Genomic DNA, 19,274 nt, shown 5'->3' with positions numbered 1-19,274 from the left:
AATCCAATCCAGGTGTTCTTAGAGGCATTTTAAAGCTGCTTCAGAACATTACAACTTTCATGTTTTGGCCCAGAGCTAAATCAGAATGGATCCTGGTCAAAAAACGTGATAAACTGGACTTAACTGAAGAAACAGACTGCTGGGAAATACTTAGAACAGTAAGGGTATTTTGGACTTTTCACATCCTACGTTGCTCCGATTGAGCTGAAATTTTGTAGGAACCTATAAAATGCCATTCTATACAACTTTTCTTCTTTGACCTAAGGCCAAATCGACCTCTAACACACAGATACAAATTCGGACAGAATGTTGGGGAAATTTTCCAGATTCTGGAATTTCTAGTTTTTAGTGAATCTTTCCTTAATTTCTTGGTCCAATCACTACCAAAACACCTTATAAAACCTCAATTGCAACATATAAGCATCATATAATAAATTAGGCAGAATTTCCCCAAACCCTAGTCATCAAATAAGAAAGGGGAAAACTTCTAAAACATGATGATCATCCATGATTTCACCACAAAATCAAGTTGCCAAGCTTAATTTAACAAAATTGAAAGCAAAACTTAGAGAGATAAGCTTTCTTACCTTGACTAGAGGTCACTAAGAGTAGCCCAAGCTTTCTCTTTCAAAAATCACACCACAAGTCACTAACTAATCACTCAAGAACAAGTTTAATCGGTTTATTTTGCTTGTTTTCTCACTAAGTTGTTGGATTGAAGATGAAATGAAATGTTTTCCCTTGTTGTTTTTCTCCTTGCTCCTCTCGGCCAGCAGCAACAAAATGAAGAGGAAATTTGCTAAGTGTTGGAGTTAAATGGATGGTATTAGTCTTGGGTTAAGAAGCCATGAGGTGGTGACAAGTGTCGCCACCAACACCTTTCTTTTTTCTCTTTCTCTCTTGTTATTTCCTAGCCTCACATTCGGTCAAGATTGCTGCCAAGAGAGAAGATATTTTGCTCAAGTTCAATAAATTTGTCTGGTAAGAAAAATGGTGGTCAAACGGTGCGTTCAATCGGTAGTGCGCGGGACCCGCCGGATCGCGCCGTTTTTCTTAAAAACTCACGTACTAGGGTGTTTACTTCTCATTCACTAACCTTATATCATTGCCACTAGTCACACATTATTTCTCACTTAAAAGTCACTTTTAATCCCCAAAATAATCCTTATCTGTACCGAAAATTCATCCGGCGAAAAATCGCGAAAACCCTAATTTCGCTCCAAACTTGAAACCGAAGTGTAAAACCCTATTTTCTAGGTTTATCTACACTTAATGTGAAATATTTGGTAGTGGCCTTTGATAAAATATAATATTTCAAATAAAAGGGTATTTTTGAGAAAAATACAAGGAATTTGCGAGTCCTCACGTAGCGGAACAGCTATGGTAAAATATATTACCATTATCATCTTACTATATAAAAGTATGAATATTGGTATTGGGGAGTGTAAGTGTAAGAACTTTATCTTAGTTTTGTTATCTCTAAATTATCTTCATGTCTTTTAATTAGAATTATTGCATTTTAATGTGGCACTAATTAAAAAAAATAAAACACTCCAATTGATTACATTTTTAGGTATTGGTAATTATAATTAAAAATTGCTCATTAAAAACTATTTAAAAACTATTTACCTATCCTTGGACATCATCTCATATTATTAGACGTATTAAAATTTCTTAATTGAAGCATGAAAAATTTCTCATAAGTCATTAGTTGAGATTGTAAAAAAAAAAATCAATTTCAAAAAAAGATACTCTCTAAAAAATGGAGAAACATATAAGGACAAGAGAACCCTTATTCATTTGTGTATATTTTCATACAAATATTACGAGTAAGTTTTACAATTATGCATTTTTTTACCAATATAACGAATGTTTTATGTAGCGTCCACAAGAAATGATGACACCATTATACCTGAAACAGTAGTATTAAACTAGAAAAAAAAATCTAAAATAGTACCATGCAAACCACTATTATCATTAATAGCAACTGATCAAAACAAGAAAAACTGAAAAAAAAATTGAAAACTATTTATAAAGTGACATAAAGTAAATAGCAAATGAATTAAAAAGTTAGAATACAATTTAAATGATACCAAAGACAACATCTGAATCACTCATATCGAGGGGAAGACAAACAAAGTGTGTTTGAGTTGAAATGTTTTGAGATATAGTAATTTATTTCATAAATTTTAATCACCTTTTTATCTTCCAATCATCTTTTTATTTCACATATATCACATCACAAAAAGTGCTACAGTAATTATCTCAAATAAATTATCCAAATAAACTCCTATCCAAACAAACTACTTGACAATAATACAGTAATGCTTCATTTGTATTGGTTTGAACAAACCAAATCCATCCATCAAGTTAGAAGCCATCTCCAATGATAAAATAAGAATTATAAGAGTAAATTTAAAATGATAAATGATTAAAATTAAAATGATATCCAAATTATTTTTGGTGATGTCCAAAATATCCTTATTTTTCTAATGATTACATATATTTATTGTATTGCAATATTAGTGAATAATGGAAGCGGATATGAAATGAAAAAACTTTAAAATTAAGTAAATATCATTTATGGTAATAATTGTAATTAGACAAATTTATTACATTCCAATAATTGATAATAATGATAGCAGTTATGGATTAAAAGTTGGCAATTAAAAAAATAAAAAACTGCAATATACAAAAAAAAAAAAACTAATACTATAACCAAAAATATTGTGGTCATATGAAAAAAGTAGACTTGTTGCTTTTCCTTCGCATTGGATTGTGCTAAAAACATGAATAAAGGAAAAGGAAAATAGAAAAACTTCAACTATCTCTATCTATAAAATTTCAATTGTTAGAATGTACAAGCCAAAAAAACTTTACGTGATGGATCATTTATACTCCATTATTGACAAAAATAGAATTAACATAATACAAAGAATTCAAATTACATGTATGTTTAATTTTCTAACTTAATTACATTCTTCATTTATAAAAAAATTGTGATGATTGTGGTTTATATGCAATAAAATCATGAATATACAATAATTTTGGTAAAACATGATATTATCAATATTTCATATGTTAGAGTTCAAGTTATAAATAAAAAAAATGTTGGGTTCATGATTTTAAATTCAATCCTAAGGATACGTTAACTACATTGGAATGTTTTCTATCTCTTTTCATTTAATAAAATTTTTAAAAGTAACTAGCTTAAAAAATAAATAACATAAAAATACTATATTATGATGTTGATAATCAAAATTTCATAAAAAAATTTTAGTATCTAAAGAATAATATATTTTAAGATATTCCAATCACATGCAAAGCACGTGAACTATCATTGGTTTTTTTTTTTTTTTTAAAAAAAGAACAAGAACAGAACATGGATGAACATGAATAAGAAGGGCTGCTTCTTAAGCAATCAGTAATTATGGCTCGGAATTTGTTGGGACAGCCGACTTAATCAAAAAGACTCTTCAGAATGTCTGAGTAGATAATAAAAGCATAGAACCTCATATTTGACCTTTCCTTCAAATTTCATCTTGTGATCTTTTTGGTACAGTTTGAGTTGTTTTTATGTATACCATTTTGATGGCCAATTTGAGATTGCTCTTAGAAATCTCAGAATTTCTTCTCTCTTTTGGGATTAAATTGATCAGTAGCTTTAATTTTTTTAAGCTCTGAAAATTCTTATGCTTAAATAAAAATTTTGGGTCACACTAAAACAAAAAATCAAATGTCCCGTCTTTCCTAGCTATATTTTTGTCCTGTCATACTTATTCGTACAAATTCATGATTTATTGCTTGTTACAAAATAAGAGCAACTTTAGAACAGAGCCACGATTAGTTGGGCAGATTTCAATAGTCATTTATGCATTTATTTTTTTTTCTATATGGTTTTTTTTTCAGGTTTTCCCAGTCAAACTTGGTCTTTGGCTGGGGTTGACCGGGTCAAATGCCCTGCGGTTCAACTGCTAGTTTTCGATTCAACCAGTTAAACCAATTGTTTCGGTCCGAAATTTTAAAACACTCGTGCTTAGGCAAACCATCACCAACTGGACATAGAAAATTAAGGAAAAGAGAAGGTCAGAAAAGAAGACGAGGAGTATTTTTTGCTGATGACAAATAAGACCTTCACTGGTTTTTTTTTTTTTTGAATTAATATACCAATACTTGGGTAAACAACCACAAATATACAGTGTAGGAATGCAAAAGCACTAGGTCATGTTTTCACATCATATATTCTTACCCAGAAGCCAAGTGATTTTGAGACGTTACAGCTAGCCTGGAATGCTAAAGCTTAAATTTTATCTCCCCCCCCCCCCCCCCCTCCCCAAATACCCAAAAAAAAAAAGAAATGCATACACGACTATTAATATCTGCATTACTAATCATGCAGATTTTGTAATCTCGAAACAATCATAAATTTTGACCAAAAAAAAAAATCATAGAGTGTTCTACAGTTAAATACATTGATACTGGTCCTGATCCTATTTTCAAGTTGCTCTCATTTTGTAACAAGCAATAAATCAAGAGTTTTTGTAACGTTTGCTCGGTCACTCATTAATACACTTAACATTCACACATGCTAATAATTATTATCCTCCCTTGCATTTATATATTTTCTCTATTCAATCTTACCTACTTTACCTTGTATTTATTTACTTTCCCTAATTAATCTTACATTTTCAAAAATATGACACATAAAATATATCTTAACGAGTACCCGAGCACCGGTTAGACGGACATTCATACAAATAAGTTTGACAACAACTAGGGCAAAAATTAATTTATTTTTGGAAAGACTTGACCTTTATTTCTGTCTTAGTGTGACTGAAAATTTTGTTTCAGCATTAGAATTTTTCAAAGCTCAAAAAATTAAAAATATTGCTCAAAATTACCAAAAAGATTACAATAAAATTTAAGGAAATTGCCAATAATGAGGTGCTATGCTTTTATTATCTATTTAGATATACCTAAAAGTCTTGTTGAACCCCAATTGATAATCTAATTCAGCACTTAAATTTAATCGATTTAGATCTTAACATGTTCACATGCGTTTGATGACCAAAACTAGAACATCTGAATTAATTAAATGGTTCTGAATTTCTTAGGCAAAATTTGCTTCAAAAAATAAGTGATAAGTTATTCACTCATCACTTAATGTGATGTACAGTTAAATGTATCAGATTTAGTACATAATGATACACTAACTTCATGGATTCGGATTTCAGATTTTAGACTTAAATTTTATCAAATGCACAAGTGAGCTATCCCAACAAATTTGGAGACATACAGATTGTTCCCTTGTGGAGCAACACTTTCTATTCATGTTCATACCTGTTCTGTTCTTTTTATTTACAATTTAGCTACTTTATATATAATCTGAATCGCGTACCTTGTACAAACAACAATGAGAAGTTTGAAATTGTATGTTTTCCAAACTTGGATATAAACAATTTCAAGTTGATGACAGTACATGAATGCCATGATTCAAAGGCTAACTAATTTCATCTCTTTGCAGCTTTCGATAGCATCCTTGAGGCTCACCTCCAAAGGCATGAACTCAATGCCCAAACCTTTTACTTTCTCATTTGATACATCATATTTCAGCTGAATTAGGGGACTGCCATTAGAACATCTGCAAAAGATTAAAACCATTTCAGAACAGGAAAAAAAATGAAGTAAAAGTGAGAATGCAGGTATTGGATTGAACTCTTCAAAGTGTGGCAGTTTACTAATTGCTATCCAATGTTGCCAAGGTCCATCTTGCATTCTATTGGATTAGGAAACAGAGAAGAAGCTAATGATTCTTAACAGCAAAAACATCATGCATCAACTAGGATTAGGATTAAGGCCTACAAAATTATCAGAAATCAGTCCCTTGATACTACTAAAATGGTACAGAAGGATGCAGTATTCTTTATCATGTTGGGAAAGAAGCCAAAAGATGAGATACATTTTGGAGCTGTAAGCAATCAGCTAAAGCATGCAAAGACGCCAGTGTGGCCTAAGGGAGCAAGAAAACCCGACTCACTTATCTGGCAACTGGAGAGTTGGGAAGAGTTCAGTCAGAATCCTGATAAGCTCACAGCAGCCTGCAGTTCTCTCAACTACGCAATATCTTCCACTGGCAGAAGCGATTTCAAAGGCAACAATATGTGAATATGCAACATCTCTAACATCAATCCATGGTATAACCATATTAGGGAATGGGTCAATTCCTGCATTCGACAGTAAAAGGGATAACATCTCTTACCACATTGACGAGTATCATTACTTGTAAAGTCAGGATACTTAAAGAGATGTAAATAGTCAAATGTGACAAATTTCTATTTAACATGAAGTATTTCACTTCATTTTTCTGGACATTTTACAACCCAAAAACTATATAAAAGAAGAGGGAACGTGAGAAACCAGGTCAGGTAAATAACGCTGTAGTCTGAGAGAGTCTGCATGGGAAAATGATCAAGTCATGAACACCAAGCAGATTGGCGGGCAACTTACGCAAAATCTGCAGAGACTAGAGACCACAACGAACTAGTACTGAATAAAATGCTCAAACTGGTAACTCTATCCTGTAAGAAAGCTTTAGAAGGCACCACAACAAGCTCCAATTCCAATATCGTCTGCTATAAGAAGTCTTTCAACTACCAAACTGTCTTTCAAATGAAAAGCCTCCAAGTCCTGTGCGACTACCTCAAAGTAAATAATTCGTATAACTAAAGCAGATATTTTTTTTTAATTCATATTGAACTTCCAAAGCTTTGGCAGTGAAGATATGCTGACACAGATAAGTTCCAAAGAAGAATTTGGTAGCAAGCTCTTTAGAGAATATAATTGTATACCCAGCAACTAGACATATGCGCTCACCTGTTTGTATTCATGTGCATTACATAATCAAATAAAAGGAGTTGAAATGATTACATATGATGCCCAAATGCATACCTATTTTGTGCAATGTATATTTTTTCTGTAATACAAAATGAGCAGGCTTACAACTTCACCAGAGTCAACCAAGGCTTCTTTGTTTTAATTGTGTAGAAGAAACTTTCTGTAGATTGACTACTTAACAATATGATAAATTTCTTAACATACCATTTACTAGGCTCAAGATCACTTCTGCACTCAAAGTGGCAGAAGGCTGCAAGAAGGGACCGGTGACCATTCCTGGATTAATTGCAATCATGTCAATACCATGCTCCTTTGAGAAATCCCAAGCAGCATTCTCTGCCAAAATTTTTGATAGTTGATACCATAACTGGAAAGAGAGAACATATTTGGCAGCTTTAGTTGAGAGCATAATTCTTCAAGTGGGACATTAGAAAAAGTACTTTTTCTAGACTCTTGGGAGATCATCCAGTCACATTCTCTAAATCCTTCTACTCTGGAGAAATGGGGCTTATTTTAGAAGTATACATGGCTATAAACAGGGTTAATTTTTCTCCCTCCAGACAATGTCAGTTGATCGCATCAAATGATTATAATTATTGGCAGATTACTTGCTAAATTCACTGTTTTGATTTCTTAGCACTTTCAGTGACGTGATGTTTTCTTTGTGCATATGTCAATAAGCCTTCTCAAGCAAGCATTCCAATATTCATTCCATAGTAATATACTTTTTGGCTTCGAAGTAATCCCACACTTCTTTCATCTATAAAACACATTCTTTTGGTCTGCTATCAATCTGTTGCACGCTTTTAGCGTTTTGATTTTGGTGATGCCATCAAATAGTTAGCGATGCCATCAAATAGTTAGCAATGCTTGCAATAGGAAAGTTTCGTCTCTGTTGCTTCCTTTTGTTTTCTTTACTTTATCTTTTGTTAAGTATCTTCTTCTACTCACAAAGGCTGAGGTGCTTTTGCGATGGGTGATCATATACTTTTGGTAAGGGTTATTTTGTTAAGCCTTTCAAGAGAAGATGTGTTATCAGCGTGATGAATATCTAACTGTCAAATTACCATTACCAAACCAATTATTGCAAGTGCTTCAATACTTAAAGCCTTATTAGTGATACTACTATCTTTCATAAACAAATTGAATCGACCAGAAGAACTGTGTCAGCCAATCAGACAATTGGGCTGATTACCTTGGAATCTAACAAACAGCAAGCATTTCCTCAGGCAGTTTAACTGAAAATAGCAGATAGACACACCTTGTGCTCCTCACAGTATAACGGATCTGAAAACCAACTTTCATCAACTATGACACCGTCCTTTAATTCATCATTGTGTACAACTGCTGCAATAGAAGACGTTAAAATCACTCTTTTGATAGATGAAACTTTGGCACAAGACTGTAGCACATTCAGCGTTCCCTTCACTGCAGGATCCAATAGCTGTGCCTAAGAAGTTAACAGCAAAAAAAGGGGGGGGGGGATGAAGTCGTTACAGATTTGTGTAATTCATCAGCTCCATTATGCTCTAACCCATAGAAAAGGAGTGAAGTCATTGCCTAAGAAATTGTTATCAATACCATTTTATATTTAGTGTATGCATCAATACCAATTGTTGTCCTTTTTGCAACTTTTTCTGGGTGACAGCCTTTTTTACAGATATGGTTCATCCTAATTACTCATAAACACTTAATTAAGACTTGAAATTCTTGTAAGTTACTGGAGGAAATCCACAAAAAGAGAATCATAGAGACAGACTGGCAAGATGCTTTTTGAGTACTACCATTTTGCCGGTAGCATCCATGTGGCTGCTGAGAAACTAGAATACTCGCTCTCTTTTACACTTGAGACTTCTAGTACACAACATTTTTGCAAATAAGGAACATAATAGAACTAGACCATTTCAGTAACTAATTCGCCACATTAACAATTATATAAGCATCTGAAGAATTACTAATTTTAGAAGCCATATAGTTAATTAATAATAGTTAAAATTTGATCATCATTTACAATGTACCTGCGGATTGGTCACTGAAAGTTGAACAGGTGATGCAGCATGAAAAACGCCTTCACATCCATCAACTATTGCATCAAAGGATCCCTCTTCCAATAAGTTTGCCTGAAACAACTGAAGTCTTTCCTTGGCTCCATCCAGTGCCATCAAGAACTCTGTCTTTCTTGGATCATCTGTGTCATCATGCAAAAACAATCTACTAATAAAAGGGATGCCAACTTAGTCGAGTATTTACCCAAACCATTCGTTTGAACACTAAATTTGATACTTGAGAAGGTGTTGTGTCATGGGTGGAGCATAAGAAAAGGTTCTGAGAAGATGACTAAAAGCAGTAACGAGCATGGAAAGACTTACTGAGGTCACGAACGGAAGCTTTGACGGTATAACCACGCTCAAGCAACAGCTTAACTAGCCATGAAGCTATGTATCCCGAAGCTCCAGTCACGCACACCACCTTCCCTGCCGCGCTCATTTTTCCTTTTCAATGACTCTCTGTGTCTGCTAAATTTTCCAAAGTATTTTTGTGGGGAATGATGAATGCTTTAATCATGGATGCACTAACATGATATTAAACCACTGGTGTTTCTAGTTATTTATTATTTATTTACATGGTCGGTCGTGTCATAAGTTCAAGGAATAATTTCGGAAACCTCCCTTGAGGTCTCCACCAATTTCAAGAAGCTCTCCTTAGGTTTTAGAAATTACACTCACCTCCCTTGCTCTAACTTTTTGTGCTTCAAGATAGGTCCAATAGGCTACCAATTCCTTCAAATATTCTAAACTACCCTTTCTTCCAAAACTATAATAAGGAAAGATAAAAAGAGTTTTGCTGATTGCTTTCTTCCAACACCAAAACCAACAAACTCTTTTTGCCTAAAAGAAAAGTTTGGAAAAAAAAAATCCAACTATGATGATTGCCTTCTTCCAAGCAACACTACCACAAAAGCTAAGAAAGCACTCCAATTTGAATCAAAATCAATTCCAATAATTCTACACTTGAAACATCGCAGCCTGATTTTTGTCCAGTAGCCCTAGCTCCTAGCCTTCTTACACAAGTCAATTAAACCTGTCACTTGATGCTAAATTGGATAAAACTCCACCTCAAATTTTACCCTAAACTAGCACTTCATCAACAATCAATTGCACCTCTTTTCTCTTCCTCTCTTTGCATCCTCCTTTATATTTTTTTCAACTACCCATTTCTAAAGCCCATCCACTATTTCTTGACTTTTGACATCACCGAGTTTTATCACCCATAATCAACCAAAATTGGATAAATAGATGCAAAAAAAATCAAATCCATACACTTAGAATTAAAAGAAAAAAAAAAGGATGAGCCTAATCATGTTTGTAGCCTTAGGGGTAATAGAGTACTTTTGCAGCCGTAGGTGAGGTATGTGTAATTTTAAAAATATTAAGGAGCTCTTCATGAAATTGTCAAAAACCTCAAGGGAAGTTTATGAAATTATCCCTAGGTTCAATAGCCTATTATTTAGATGGAAAATTTGCCAAATTGGTCCCTAATATTTACCAAAAACACTTTTTTAGTCCCTAACATATAAAATCAGCCAAAATTGTCCTTCACATTTAAATTGTGATCCAATTTGGTCTTAATGCTCATTTTTGCTCCTTTCTCCGGCTAAAAATAGCACGCCCCTCTCACGTGGTCATATTTTCAAGGGCAAAAGTGGAAAACAAAAGCTTTACTCAACTGGCTAGTCAGTTACACTGTGTAGCAATTTGTTCACCAAGAGAGACAAAGAGAGAGAGAGATTCATCAGCTAGCGGCAGAATCTTATCATCATCATGTCCCCAATTGTAATCAGCAATACAATTCCTCTTTCAAAGTTGATAAGATTACTGCTATCATCATTATCATCATCGGCAATACCTACCTGATTTGAAATCTCCCAATCGATCCGTAATATCCCTCACATATGAAAACCTTTTCAGGATCAAAACAGCAATGGAAAAGGGAGATGGGCAGTGGTGCCAAGCAGAAGCAGCTACACAAGTGGAAAATCCACTTTGAGAAATCCCCAAAGCAAAAAATCCAACCTCCTCCGGAATTCGTCTGCCCCATCCCGACTCTCTCATGGTTGACCGCGTTATTGTCTCCTCCGGCCACTCCTTCGAGCGTAACTGCATCGATGCCTACAAGTCCCTCAACTTCAGGCCCACCCTCTCCGACAGCTCTGTTCCCGATTTCTCCACCCTCATCCCTAACCTCGCCCTCAAGTCCGCTGTTCTCAGCTGGTGCCATTTTACTCTCTTTACCCCTCCTCCCAAACCCTTTGATTTCTGTTCCGGTCATAACCTCATTTGTACCTTATTGCTCACTTCCCGTTCCCAACAGAAGCCTAATCATCAATTATCAAAGTTTTCTTCCCAAGAAACCGAGCTGACTCGGATGCCTAGTCAAGTTTCCGCCAGCTCCAAGGAATCCGTGACGGCCGCCACTGTCATCAACAGGCCCACCACTCCTCTACCTTTAACCACCCGCCCCTATTGTTGCTGCTCTTCTTCGTCTTCCTCAGATATTGAGTCCTTGTGTCACTCTAGCTCCCTCGAAGAAGACAAGTTCATGACCAAGCTCCGGAGCTCTCAAGTGTTCGAGCAAGAGGAGGCTCTGCTTTCCCTCCGAAAACTAACCTGGACCCAGGAGGAATCCCGGGTGAATCTCTACACTGCGTGTCTACTCTCGGCTCTCCGGCCTCTGATCACCTCCAAATATGCTTCTGTTCAGGTGAACTCAGTCACCGTTGTGGTGAACCTGTCCTTAGAGAGTCGAAGCAAGATAAAGATCGTGAGGTCAGGGATCGTCCCCAGTGGATCTGGGATTTGTGTTTTCCAATTTTACCCTTGAAAATATGACCACGTGAGAGGGGCGTGCTATTTTTAGCCGGAGAAAGGAGCAAAAATGAGCATTAGGACCAAATTGGATCACAATTTAAATGTGAAGGACAATTTTGGCTGATTTTATATGTTAGAGACTAAAAAAGTGTTTTTGGTAAATGTTAGGGACCAATTTGGCAAATTTCCCTATTTAGATTGTGTTAAGCTTGGCCACGTGGGATTAGTTCTTAGAGCACCCACAATGGTTTACACTCTTTGAAGTGTAATGCACATGCCACGTCAGCATTCCACTTTCTCCTCTTTTATTATACTCTCACTCATAATGGATTACACTTCACAAGATGTAATAACATGGGTCCACAATTAAATCAAATATTTATTTTAATAATGCATAACACATATTCCATTAATAAGTAAAGTAATTTTTTAAAAATAATTTTGTTATTTTAAAAAATAAATTATTAACTTTCATTAAATTTTTTACCTTTGAATTTTTTATTTTCTAAAAAATAATATTATTAGTTTCTAAGTTTGAACAATATTTCTTTTTCTATCTCTCAAAAATTTTTATAACTTGGTTTCGAATCCATGGCTGGATTTCACAACTTAGGTTCAAATCCATGGCCGGATTTCACAACTTCGTTTCCAATCCATGGCCGGATTTCATAGTTTGGTTTTGAATCCATGGCCGGATTTCATAGCTTGTGTCTAGTTACTCCATAAATGTACTATGCAAGTGATTAATATGATACAACACATATACAAAATTAAAAAATTACATTACTAACCATGAAATTAAAATTAAACTAAGGAATATTATACGTGGCTTTTAGGATGGAACATATATGCTCATGAATTTTAAGCTGCTGCTCGGACATGCCTGTGGCATCCTTCAATAGGATTTCATAATCACTTCAAAAATTATAATTGTCTAACTTATTTGCTAAGTTTTCCATAGCTTGCAGTTTTTCTTCGTTGTGTTGAATACGATGGAACTTGAGAGTCTGACATTGATTCTGTTGATGCAACATTTTCTTGTTGGTCGACGAAATCAAAATCCTTCCTTATCTCCGACGGAGTTTTTGAGCATCCACAACCCATACCAAGGTTATACTACCCCGATGTGTAGTGATTTCCCATATTTGGATTAAAATAAGTAGGTGGAGGATACATGAGAATTGGGTATGAAAATTTTGGTAGATTGTGGAAATTTGGTGGATAGTTGGAAATGGATAAATTTAGGGGATATACATAATTTTGCACATTTGTAGGAATACCAGAAAATGGGTAATTTGGAAAATTTTGGTGGTTTTGAGTTTGCGAGGAGGATGAATTTTCTATATTTGAAGCATTTAACATATTTGTGAGACTACTAAAATTTTCATCCATAATCACAAACTATTGAAATTTTAAAAATTTTTGCAAAGAGGTTGAGGAAAATGAATGAGAGAGTAAAAGAAATAATAGAGTAGGTAGTAAGATATGAAAAAAAAAAGGAATGTGTTGTATTTATATAGAGAATTAAAACATAACCATTGGAAAAAAATAAACGTTGCTAACTTTCCCTTACTGGTATAAATCTTGTCCGTTGTGCCTTCAAAAAAATTAGACTTTTAAAAAAATTGGTCTAAAGGCACTAGTCCACCCGTTACACATATCATTAGAATGATGCATGTAATGGAAATTACACGGCCACACATTGTGGCCGTGTAATGGACCCATGTTATAGCAGGTATTACACGCATCATTGTGGTCGTGTAATGGACTTATATCATTGTAGGTGTAGTCGTGTAATAGACTTATATCATTGTAGGTATTACACGCATCATTACACTCCATTGTGAATGCCCTTAGTGCCAGTAGGAGTGTCAGCGTTTGGGTTTTTGTGAGATAAGTCAATGCCTCGTTTGTCGTTGCATTGTGTTTTAGTTGGTCAAAAAAAGACCATTTCGGTTCCTTTAGAATTTTCATCAATTTAGTCCCTTATACGTATCAATCTCTACCAATTCTGTTCCTCATCTTTAAAAAATAAAGTTAATGTAAGACCTTTACCAAAAAATTCAAAAACGGGAACGGAAGAGGTCCAGCGTACAGCATATGCACAAATAAAATGACCATTTTGACCTCTTATCTTTGGGGTTGTGTTGATTAGTATTCTTGATATCCCACTGTCTACCAATGTAAGGTCTAATCTCTACAAAGTAAAACCGATGTAGAGCTTTTATTTGGAAATCAAAGAACTGTAATGGACTTGGTTCCAATGTAAACTCTAATCTCTATGATTTTTGGCTTGGAGTTTCCCAAAATCCTCTATTAGAGGTTTTAAATTCATGAAATTCCATTCGATGCCTTCAATATCAATATTATAGATGTTGTAAATGTAGAAATAAGGGCTAAACGGAACTTTATGAATTAATATGTTGATAATTGGGAATTTGGAAAAATCGTAAGCGGAAAATTGATGAAATAGCTATTTGAGTTTGTGGAAATTTTTTTATTCTGCTCCTTTAGTCTTAACAATACGTTTGCCATACACAAGACCGACTCATTAGCATTCTCAAATCTTTCATGAAAGAGATACAGTTTTAATTTCTAATGTTTGGCCTATATGTCAAATTCCTTATACTATATAAGAACGAGTTTAAGACTAAATTTCAACCGCAGGGGTGAGGCTATTTTGGGAATGTGAGGGTGTTTGAAGAGTTATTGGAACATTGAGTACAAGTCATTATAGCTTTAATTTCACTATAATTACTTATATAACCTTTCAGACATTTAAGGTTGGGGGCATGTTTGGTATGTTACAATGTTTGGTACCAAGTTGAGTATCAAGTACAACTGAATAAAGCTTGTATTTTGATAGAATTACATAAAAGTCCTTTTAATCATTTGTTATACTAACATCCAAGCCTTCCAATTTCCTGAAACCTTTCTCATCCGTTAAGGAATTAATTGGATGTTTACATAATTGGATTTTAATTACAATTAATTAACTTAATTATTATCTGAACAATCAATTATCATATTTATGTCCCCATGTTTAGCCGATACCCTTTCTTCTTTTTCGGTTTCACCTCTTTGATTTTATTATGGCTATTAAATATTTGGTGGAATACATAGCTTTTCCTTTAAATTGAGGTGAGTTCTTTGGATTTGTCTTCTTCGATTGTAGTTTTTTTTTCTGATGATTGGTTTATTCAAGAACTCCATATAGTTTGCCTTTTGATACTTCTAATTCCAAAAACTGACTAATTGTATTGTTTTTCTTAGTAGATCCCAGAGATTCTGTCTCTGGTCAAAGTACAATTTGAGATAATGTTGTCACTTTTTAAAATAATCAGAAAAGCAATTTTATCATCTTCTCCTCCTCAACTAAGGTATTATCTCTTTATTTAAGTCAAATAACCTTATTTCTTATGAACTTTCTCCTATTATTCTTGACTCCAGGGATCTGTTGACTACATTCCAGCAGTTATGGTTCAAGTAGTTATTTTTTCATGTAATATGATTTGGAATTCAGCTTGTGTTTATTTTAATTGGGAATTTTATGATTGTAAAATTTATTAACTTAGAATTTTGTACTTCATTGAAACTAAAAAAAAAATTAATCATGCTACATAGTGCTAAGATGTCATTTGCACTCTATTTGCTTTCCATGTTATGATCTCGTTTTTGTATTATACTGTTTATATAGTTTCAAATACAAAAAATTTGCTTTTTTATGCTATGTAAAAGAATTTGTAGTGGAACTTGATAAGTTTAAATGCTTTAGCTACAGTACCATTTTGATTGCATTGTATTAATTCATTTACTCATAATTGTATGTTGTACAATGATAAATAATGTTTCTTGATTTGATTGAAGCAACTATTATCCATTGTTCAAACGAGTCAATTAAGTAGAGATGTTATATTGGATACTTATACAAGTAAACATTAGAAAATATCATTAAGTAGTTTCTACCTATAGTTTGCAATTCGAATTCATATGAGGAATTTCTTTTGATTTTACTTACCATTTTCTACAATTTCAAATTTAGAAAATATTATTTGCACCAATTTTTTATAATCAAGATAGTTTCAATTCAAATCTTTAACAATTATGCAGATTTGAACTTATTTATGAGATTATAAAGAAATATCCCTAGCAAAAAACACCAAATCTGAATAGTTTCTACAAAACTTTGAAAAAGACCACTTAAGTTTCTTATCTATCTATCATTTTTGGGCATTATTATCTCTGTAAGAAACATGTGATTAAGTCGTATTATACCCACCAAATTATATAAATAGTTAGTCAAAAATAAAATTATTTTAGATTAGATTGGACGCAAAGTGATTGATGGATAAACTTGACTTGATAATTCAGGTTGAGCTTAAGTCGAGGGAGAAATCAGAAGCATTGCTTGAGGCATCTTTCACGAACATATATAGATTCGAGAGATGAAGGGTCCAATTGATACTTTAAAATGTTTTATCATCTTAGATAAGTTTTAGAAGAGACCTTTGGATACTTTTCAATTGCACTTCAAACATTCTTACATTTTCAAACTACCCTTATCTTTGCAGTTGAAATTCAAACATAACCTTTGATCACAACGGATTCTTATATAGTATAACGATAAGGATGTCTCATTGCACATTAATTTTATTGACTCACTATGTAACTTATGATTTTTCTATTAAAATCACATGATAAAATCATCATACTTCAGTTCCTATACTACAAAATATTAAATAATAATTATTAATTATCTTGAATCACAAGCACCAAATTCCAATGCGTCGCGTGGGCTGTCCCTCCCTAGTATTCCTTAATGTTTTGACCAAAACAAATTTAGTCCCCAAAGTTTTATTTTAGACAGATCAGGACACTTTGCAGAAATTTAAAAGTGACTAACAATCAAAATCAAATTGCTGCTTGTCAAAAGCTTTGATGTTTTATATTTGGTCCCTAATGTTTTAAGTTTCGATCAATATGGACTCTTATATTTTAAGTCGTTATAATTAGCATTTTAATATCACAAAATATTAATTAATTAAATATATGATATATGTGCTCCTAAATCTCTATAAATTTTCCAAAAACACTTTTATATCGGCACAATATCGCTGTTTAACCTAAAGAGTATCTCTTCATTGTGTAAGTTACAATTTGATAACAATATGCATATGACATATAAATAAAAATTAGTAAAAGAAAAGGAGAAAAAGTTATAGTTTTAATACATAATGTCATTAATTACCGCTACACAAATTCTTGCATGAGTAGAAAAAATATCTTCAAATAGTTGCGTTTAGTAATTGTGATTATGAAAAATAGTGAACATCAGTACATAAAGTGTTTTTTAGAAATTTTTGAAAAAATAGAGCTTATAATTTTTTGTCATTTCTACCTATTGAAATTCAATGCTCCAAATAATAAAGTTTTAGCTTTTTTTACTATTGTGTATCTTGATAATTTTATTGAATGATTCAAATAATTTTACAAAATATCAACTTCATCTCAAACTCAAATGAGAACCTTTTAATGTGGAAGAAAAAAGGACAATCAACCTAATTTTAATGGAGTATTTATTCCTTATATTTTTAAAGGGATATTTAATTAACTATTGAATGATCAATACAAGCAAAAAAATGATAAAACTCATTATTAATTAATTATTAAATAATGAAAAATAACATATATTGCCAAGTTTGAGACCAGCTATGGAAATGAGAAGAAGCCTATGAGAAATTACTGGAATGAATTAAAGAACGAAAAAAATTAATTATCCTTTGAATTTTTAACATAATTTTCATTCTAAAATCCTCAATATTGCTGTTTAAAATTTAAGAGACTATAATGATCCGAATTCGAAACTTTGGGGACCAAAAATGCAAACTCGAAGATGTTGATCCTCAAAGTTTGGGTTGTTGATCAATTTCATCCTTAAAGTTTCATCCAAAACACATTTCATCCTCAAAGTTACGTAATTTTGGCCAATTAAGGACAATTGACGGAAATTGGCAAATTTATTGTTAGAACCAACTGTAAAATCCAACAAAAAATGGGTAAAATCGAATAGAGCCACGTCTCACAGCAGACGCTAAACTACAAAGAGATCAGTCACCAAGGTCATGGCAAAACCTATGCAGAACCCCAGAAAAGTCAGTAGCTCTCTTTCCTATGTTATTGATCCCTCCATCTTGGACTTGGGATCGCGAAAAATCCAGATGGGGACAAAGGAAACCCATAACCAGGAGAAGGAGGCACTTGAGGCCCAGGGCTTAGTATCCCTGACTGAGCCATGGGAGAAAACGAGAAATTAGGAGTCATTGGAGGAGGGTGCTGAAAACCAGGAGAAAGCAATGGATACGGTGATCTAGGAGAAAACAAATTTAAGAAACCAGTTGGCGATGGCAAAAGAAACTGAGAAGTTGGGGAAGGCAAAAGTGGAGGTGGACCGTTTGTTCGGGGTGAAGGAAGAGAGGGTGGAGGACCATTCATCCTAGGAGATGGAAAAGGAGGAGGACCGTTCATCCGAGGAGATGGAAGTGGTGGAGGCATGTTCATTCTTGGAGATGGGAGAGGCGGCATATGCGGATTAGGAAGTAAACCAGAAGCAGATGGCTGAGCTTGATTTGGACCAGGACCTTGAGGTATTGACTGGGGAAAAGGTTGCCTTGGCCCTGAATCTATGATTGAATTTTGAAGGTATCGCTTGTAAGCTGATATAGGAGACTCAGCTGTGTTTGGCCAAGCATCACCAGGAGAGAAGGGTGGCAACATAGTTGGTGATGGTTGGCCATACTAGGGGAGAGGAGGTCTTGTGAAGTTGTTGTTGTATGGAACACTGGCTGGAGGCTGTGCGGGAGCTGGCACTGGTACAGGAGGCTGCATTGCCATAGGAGATCGATTTATTGGTGTCAAGGGCGGTGGCCGAATCTTCTGCAACCGCATACTTACAGGTTTGGGGGGATTTTGGGGAGGCCTAGGAGCAGGTGGTTCTTGATTATGCGAAGGTTAACTATTGCACTATGTTCCGAAAATCATTTTTATTAATATTATACACCTGAGGCTAAGGTTGCTGCCTGGCAGTATTAGTAAAATTGGGTTGGTGCATCGGACTCTTCTTTATGTTCTTCCCTATCTTGTTCACACCCAAATGATCCGTATGCCGATTCATCTGCCTATTGGTATTATCCATATCAACACCTCGAACCGACCAACAAATTCAAAATGGTGCAAGCTCAAATTTCTTTTCTTCTTCAGCTAGTGAATCTGTTGGTGTATTTTAATAAAATCTTAATTTTTTTTCCTTGACCAAATCTCTACAAGGTGTTATAATAATTTATTTGGAAGTTATTTGAATTATAATTGTGCGAGTTTCATTACAAGGAGTTATAATAATTTATTTGGGAGTTATGGGAATTATAATTGTGGGAGTTACAATGCATTTTGAATGGAGTTATTTGTACAATTATTTGAATTAGAGTTACAAATAAATTATTTGTTCAAATGAAGAAT

At 33.9% G+C, this 19,274-nt stretch overlaps 1 protein-coding gene and 1 pseudogene across 1 annotated transcript; both read right to left on the bottom strand.

Annotated features, from left to right (window-relative positions):
- Nucleotides 1–6,033: 6,033 nt before the first annotated feature.
- Nucleotides 6,034–9,381, bottom strand: LOC113763733 (cinnamoyl-CoA reductase 1-like). Its single transcript, XM_027307643.1, has 5 exons — nt 9,264–9,381; nt 8,913–9,082; nt 8,156–8,344; nt 7,099–7,261; nt 6,034–6,224 (listed from the first exon to the last, which is right to left on the bottom strand). Exons 1-5 carry the CDS (start codon nt 9,379–9,381, stop codon nt 6,034–6,036), a joined length of 831 nt encoding a protein of 276 aa, XP_027163444.1.
- Nucleotides 9,382–17,936: 8,555 nt separating this feature from the next.
- On the bottom strand, nt 17,937–18,971 carry LOC113763732 (annotated as a pseudogene).
- Between the last annotated feature and the right edge of the window lie 303 nt (nt 18,972–19,274).

The sequence above is a fragment of the Coffea eugenioides genome, chromosome 2 (genome assembly GCF_003713205.1).
Source record: "Coffea eugenioides isolate CCC68of chromosome 2, Ceug_1.0, whole genome shotgun sequence".
Taxonomy (NCBI): Eukaryota; Viridiplantae; Streptophyta; class Magnoliopsida; order Gentianales; family Rubiaceae; genus Coffea; species Coffea eugenioides.
This window is presented reverse-complemented; position numbering and strand designations above follow the sequence as displayed.